General features: G+C 51.1%; 1 protein-coding gene across 10 annotated transcripts in view; it reads left to right on the forward strand.

Moving 5' to 3' along the window:
* TMCO3 (transmembrane and coiled-coil domains 3) overlaps positions 1–6,985 on the forward strand; it is a 33,417-nt gene that overhangs the window by 6,473 nt on the left and 19,959 nt on the right. For 4 of the 10 annotated variants that reach the window (XM_067016369.1, XM_067016367.1, XM_067016370.1 and 1 more), the window contains exons 3-4: positions 3,881–4,024; positions 5,899–6,078. In XM_067016369.1, coding sequence (XP_066872470.1) covers positions 3,881–4,024; positions 5,899–6,078 — 324 coding nt within the window. Of the gene's footprint in view, positions 1–2,132; positions 2,393–3,501; positions 4,025–5,898; positions 6,079–6,985 lie in introns of all 10 variants that reach the window. The other 6 variants (XM_067016374.1, XM_067016378.1, XM_067016376.1 and 3 more) reach the window with 2 other exon arrangements.

Consider the following 6,985-nt stretch of genomic DNA (forward strand, 5'->3'; position numbering starts at 1 on the left):
GAGGTATCACCTCACACTGGTCAGAATGGCCGTCATCAAAAAATCTACAAACAATAAATGCTGGAGAGGGTGTGGAGAAAAGGGAACCCTCTTGCACTGTTGCTGGGAATGTAAATTGATACAGCCACTATGGAAAACAGTATGGAGGTTCCTTAAAAAAGTAAAAATAGAACTACCATATGACCCAGCAATCCCACTACTGGGTATATACCCTGAGAAAACCATAATTCAAAAAGAATCATGTACCATGATATTCATTGGACCTCTATTTACAATAGCCAGGACATGGGAACAACCTAAATGTCACATGATAGATGAATGGATAAAGATGTGGCACATATATACAATGGAATATTACTCAGCCATAAAAAGGAACGAAATTGGGTCATTTTTAGAGATGTGGATGGACCTAGAGTCTGTCATACAGAGTGAAGTAAGCCAGAAAGAGAAAAACAAATATCGTATATTAATGCATATATGTGGAGTCTAGTAAAATGGTACAGATGAACCTATTTGCAGGGCAGGAATAGAGATGTAGACGTAGAGAATGGACATGTGGACACAGCAGGGGAAGGAGAGGGTGGGACGAATTGGGAGATGCGGTTTGACATCAATACCGTGTGTGAAATAGACAGCTAGTGGGAACCTGCTATAAAGCACAGGGAGATCAGCATAGTGCTCTGTGATGACCTAGAAGGGTGGGGTGGCGGGGGTCGGGGGAGGTTCAGGGTGGGAGTGATATAGGCATCCATAGAGCTGATTCACTCCATTGTGCAGCAGAAAGTAACACAACATTGTAAAGCAGTTACACTACAATAATTTTTTAAAAATTTAGAGAAATCCTATAGACCCTTCACCCAGTGTCCCCAATGGGAGCTCTTGCAAAACTGTATCATAAGCAGGAGCTGGGAGAGATACAGCCACTGCCCGCTCAGGTGCACCAGGGCACGTGCACACACGCATGTGTGTGTGTAGATCTGTGTGATTCTGTCACGTGCCACATGCGTGTGGCCACCACCACTGTCAGGGCACAGAACGCGTCCACCCCACAGGGTCCCTCCTGCTGCCTTGTTGCGTCCACAGCCATCGCCTCCCCCTTCCCTGGGCCCTGACGCCCACTGTCTCTTCCCCGTCTCTGCAGTTTGTCATTCTAAGAAAGTTGTGTAGGGCGTTCCTGGTGGCCTAGTGGTTACGATTCCGGACTCTCACTGCCAGGGCCCAGGTTCAGTCCCCGGTCGGGGAACTGAGATCCCACAAGCCTCGCGGCCAAAAAGAAGAAGAAAGAAAAGAAGTTGTGTAAATGGCATCACGCGTGAGCGCGGCAGGCGCTCCTCCGCCTCGAGGTCGCCCGGGTTACTGCGTCACTCATTCAAGATGTGGAAATTTTAAGAATTCATTATAAAACCACAACAAATCCAGAGTGTCTTTTTTTATAATTAAAAATAACAATAACAAAATAACACTATTTACTGAAAAAAACCATGTTACAGTTTAGTAGTCTGTAGGATTTGGTAGCCGAGTTTGAAGGTAAAATGAGATGTTTATGAAAAAGGAGTGGTTCATATCTTAAGGTCTGTAAATAACTTCATGTTCATGGTAAAAGCTCTTTTCAGTGGAAATATTAGTATGACTACAACTAAAATTCTCCGAGGTTTTTCATAAAAGTGAACAGCTGTCTTGGGTGTTTTGGGGAGAGGGGTAACAAACTTCAGGAAGTTGTCTGAGGGAGGGGCCGGAGATGGACAGAGGTGTGTTACATAGCAGCCGTGCAGCAGTTTATTTTCCTGAAGTTTGAAATCTGTAAAAGAATCACTTTCTGAGATCTTTTGGAGAAAATGTGTGTGTCTAGGTCTGTGCAGCTGACAAAGCACCTGAAATGTGTGTCTCGGTTCTGAAGAATACTCAACGTGTGCACGTCTGAAGTAGCGCTTGAATTCTTTCTTTCCCTTGACACGGTGGGAGCTTGGCAATTGAGTCAATACAGTAACAGGTCAGCGATATTGCTGGCCGTCTGGGTGATTGATCAATGGTTTATTTGCTCAAGGTGATAACATTTACTTAAGGTTGTATTAAAACTGTGCCAGTGAACTCAGCCACTCAGACAGCGCTCCTCGATTATCCCCCCTCGTTAGGAAGCGCACTGGCCTGCATCTGTGGATCCTCTGGGAGACGCTGGGACCCAGAGTGTCTGAACAAGCATTGAAATCGGACAGTCTCCTGCCTTTACGCAGGACAGTGAGCCCGCGCGCGGTCTTTCACGGGTGACTTCCGACGGTCCTTCTGAACACGGTGGCTCTCCTGCCCTCGGCGGTCGCCTCTTCAGGGTCTGCTGGGGTGCCTGGAGCAGTCGGCCCCCCCGGCCGCCCGCTGCTGCTCTTTGCTGCGTCCCCAGGTGTGTCTTTGTAAGCTCGGGCCGTGTCCACTTTCTGTTGGCCGTCATTCCCTGGTTTGGTCAGGATTCTGTCTCTAGAAATGCACTCTTGTTTTTGCTAATCCGCTTTACCTGGGAAACCAGATTAGACTCATTAGAATTGGGATTACCAGTGAAACGAAAATATATATATTCTAGAATAGCATGATTCCTTGCAAAGGGTGGGTTTTGTTTTGTTTTCTTTTCTTTTTGGCATGAGGACTTGGGCCTAGTTGCCAGGCTCAGTGGGTGTATTTCAGGGCGCATCTTACTGGGCTCTCCTGCATTTGTCACCTCTTCCGTCTTTGTTCTCTATCGTCCTGCCTCCGAGGTCATTCTTTCTTGGTGACCCTGCTGACCCGGCCTCCACCTGCGCCTCGATCAGCCCTCCTCTGGGCGACACAGCTGCAGCTCCCCCCCCCCCCCCCCCGCTACTGGGGCTGGGGTCCTGGCTGTGCCCTGCCGCCAGGATGAGCTCACAGGCATTGCTTGAAGTCTTCCTTAGGGGAGAAGAGGAGGAGCCTGAATCTGCGTGATAGAAAGTGTTTGAGTGTGGTTGTAGTTTGTGATTTTTTTTTCTCTCCTTGACATCTTGCTAGCATGTAACTGTAGACTCACATTGGAAATTTGACGGAATTCCAGGTGACTCAGGAAAGCAGACGGTACGGCCCAGCCAGCTCATAGCAGTTCGGCTCCCTTTCCCAGCCCCTCGGACTTGGTTCCAGGGCCCCTCGTCTGTGACGGGGGAAGCAGGTGGTGTTTCCCGGCCTTTGATACGTGGACCCTCTTAAATGGAATTGGTTTTTGTCTTTTGCACATGGTAGATTTAGTAGATACATGAGGCTGAGTTTCACTTTAAAAAATTGCTTTTAAATTCAGATGTAATCTTTAATCTCAACTCTTCATCAGGCACCATACTTTAAATTCAGTATTTGATTATAATCTAAGTGCAGCAGATAGTTCAGATGTTGATCTACGAAAAACAGCATTTTCCTCGGAAAAGTGATAGTTTTTAGTAATTATTTAAAACTTTAATCTCATTAGCAATGAGTCATTGTTCAACTATATGTGTCAATAAATCTTTTTTTCAGCTGAAAATGCGTATCTCAAATGCAAGCCCGACTTAGCAGGAATCTTTGGACTGCCTTGCCCTGTCCCTAAAATTGGATCATGAAGGTACTGGGGAAAAGCCACCTCTGGGTGTGGCTTCCATTCCTTCACCTGCTGGCCAGCGATGCGGAGGGCGAAGAGGCCGTGAGACACGCCCTCGAGTTGCACCGGGGCCAAGGGGCGGCCGTCACCCCGAGGAGACAGTGGGTCCTGGACGGTTGCAGAAAGCTCTCCGGGCTCCTTCGCCAAAAGGCTGTGGTTCTTAACAAACTGAAAAGCGCAGTCAGAGCAGTGGAAAAAGACGCCAGCCTTTCGGACGAAGAGAAGCTGTTTCAGGTGCACATGTTTGAAATTTTCCAGAAAGAGCTGAATGAAAGTGAAAACTCAGTCTTCCAGGCCATCCATGGACTCCAGAGAGCCCTGCAGGGCGACTACAGGGACGTGGTCAACGTGAAGGAGAGCAGCAGGCAGCGCCTGGAGGCCCTGCGGAAGGCAGCCATCAAGGTGGGTCCAGGGCGGGGTCGGGGCGCGCCAGCGGATGGGGGCTCGGCAGGTGGGAGCCGCCCAGGGCCTCCGATCTGGCCCAGCAGGTGCAGGGGAGCCGGTCCCTTTGCACAGTCACTTAGCAGAGCCACGTTGGAGCACTTCCAGGAGTCTCTCATGCTTTCTGCAGGGTGGGGATCCCTGGGTATTGAAAAGAGTTACTCATGTTCCCCCAGTGAACTGGCGTGGAAATAAGCCCCTTGTAATTGCTGTCAGGGTTCTGAGCTTCTGATAAGAATTACTTTCAGTGTGAAGGCTGACTTTCTTCAAGGCCCACGTGCTGAAAACAAAAATATTAAAGGTAGTTTTAAACAAATGTATACGTTTGAATTAAGGATTTTGATGAAGGATACTTTTATTTTATTTTATTTTTAAATTTTTATTATTTTTAAAAATAAATTTATTTATTTTTGTTTTTTGGCTGTGTTGGGTCTTTGTTGCTGTGTGCTGGCTTTCTCTAGTTTCGGCGAGCGGGGGCTACTGTTTGTTGCGGTGCATGGGCTCCTCATTGCAGTGGCTTCTCTTGTTGTGGAGCACGGGCTCTAGGTGCACAGGCTTTAGTAGATGTGGCGCGTGGGCTCAGTAGTTGTGGCTTGCTGGCTCTAGAGCGCAGGCTCAGTAGCTGTGGCGCACGGGCTTAGCTGCTCCACGGCATGTGGGATCTTCCCAGACCAGGGCTCGAACCCGTGTCTCCTGCATCGGCAGGTGGATTCTTAACCACTGCGCCACCAGGGAAGCCCCTGAAGGATACTTTTAAAAGGATGAGAAGAAACTATTATTACGTCAGACGTGATAGTTGTATAACATTTTAAAGCTATCATTTAGGCCATCTATTATGTGCCAGGCACTTTAAATATATGAAGCATCATTTCATCTTCATGGAAAGGCTATGGTAATATTATACAGCTTAAAAAGTAAAGAAGATACAAATTATTAAACTCTTTTTTACCCCAGTGTGGTAGTTTGGGTAGGAGTATGGTGAGGGTGTAAGTAGCCCCCTGGACTCGGGTGCCCTGCCTGTTGTTGGAAACAGACCGCCCCCTCCGAGCGGGACCATGGCCTCACCAGGTCCTTCGCACGGGTGGGACATTAAACTCCTTGGCGTTAAAGAGGGAGTCGCAGGGGTGTCGGTTTGCGGTAGTTTTACGGTAGAACAGAGAACAAACATGAGTTTGAGTGGCACTGACCCCACATGCCTGCTCTCTGCTGGTTCTGGCCTCATGGGTCTGAGGCGGTCCAGGCGCTGGGGGCGCTGAGTAGAGGCCGCGAAGTGGCCGAGCCTGTGCCTGGGGCCACCCTCCACTTGGCGCCCACTCAGCCTCAAACGTGAGCAAGTGGGATGGGTTTTGATTTGAGACCCCTGTAGCTGGAGCGTGGTTGTGTGCCGTACGCGTGTTAAACTCTGTTCCCAGCACCACCCATCAACTGTGCAGGTAAGTACTGCCGTCCGATTCTCCTGGGACATCTCCCCTTGGTAGCTTGGAATTCGACTGTATTCCGCTTAGAAATGTCTAGCTAGGTAATCAAGTGCCACGGCTGGGCTCCCACACGCAGTAGGCGCAGTGGCTGGAAGAGCATCAGGGTTCGTGGGTGGTTTCCGTGGGAAGAGAGGACCTTTGGCATCTCTTTACGGTTGTGTGTCACACTCGTGTGTGTGTGTGTGTGTGTGTGTGTGTGTGTGTGTGTGTGTGTGTGAGTGGCCTTCCTGCAGGGTCTGCTCTGAGAAGTTTGAGTGCCCTGGGGCGGCGGCCTCCCCTGCCACGTTCACGGCGCGGGCAGGCCACCCAGGTTTCCTTCGTCATAAACACCACTCTTCATTTCTTACAAATGAATAGGAAGAGACAGAATATGTGGAGCTTCTGGCAGCAGAAAAGCATCAGATTGAAGCTCTTAAAAACATGCAGCATCGAAACAAAAGTTTATCCCTCCTGGATGAAATTCTTGAGGACGTGAGGAAGGCGGCAGACCGTCTGGAGAAGGAGACAGAGGAGCACGCTTTCGATGACAATAAGTCAGTGAGTAGCGTCCAGAGCAAGGTCCTCTTCGCCTGCCGCGCTACTGAAAGGATGTGTACTTGGAATCGTTGGCGGGTGTACGCGGTAGCGCAGGCTGGAAATGAAGATGAGGCTAAAGCACTTGTGTGCCGTAGCCAGTAACTTGTGTGGACCTGAAGATGGGCCCCGGTTTCCTCTGCTTCCCCCTCCGCCCCGTGTTTGGTCAGCCTCCCAACCCCGACTGCCCCGCCCCCAGCAGCTTGTCTGTTTCCCCGGCCTTGGCTCTGGTCTCAGGAAGCTGGCCCTGGACGGCCATGTTTCGGCGCGGATCTGCCTGGGGAGAGGCTCGCTCCTTACAGGAAACCACCTGTGGGTCCCAAGCAGCATGTCAGACTGTGAGTGCTGGGACGGTCAGGAAAGGGTTAGGTGACGACAGCAAAGCGGAGCAGGGCTGGAGAGGGAAGAGGAGTGAGGCCCTTAGTGACCCCGGCGCGGGCGAGGCTCTGGGGTGGGAGGCCTTGCCCCTGGGGAAGAGTGCCCTTGCCTTAACCCCTCACCAGGCACTCTGCCCTCCATGGCTCCGGGCTCTCCCACACCGGCCCCCCCGCCAGTCCTCCGGGACGCCAGCCGCGTCCTGTGGTTCAGTTCAGCTTGACACCACCCCAGTGGGGCTGGCGCAGACCCCGTGGGGACGGGCCCAGCCCAAGACGGCCCCCACTTCAGATGTCGGGCTCCCTCCCACGTCTGCTGCGCTGCCCACAGAACTCAGTCCGCTTGCTAGGTTGGCAGATGGGCACGAAGGACACGGCTCAGATGGAAGGGGTGCGGGGGCAGGGTGTGGGGGACGGTGGCCACCCCCCTGCCCGCTTCGGGCCCGGTGGCCTCCCCCAAACACCTCCACACGTTCAGCCACCTGGAAGCTCTCGGA

This window comes from Kogia breviceps, chromosome 16 (assembly GCF_026419965.1).
Source record: "Kogia breviceps isolate mKogBre1 chromosome 16, mKogBre1 haplotype 1, whole genome shotgun sequence".
Lineage (NCBI taxonomy): Eukaryota > Metazoa > Chordata > Mammalia > Artiodactyla > Physeteridae > Kogia > Kogia breviceps.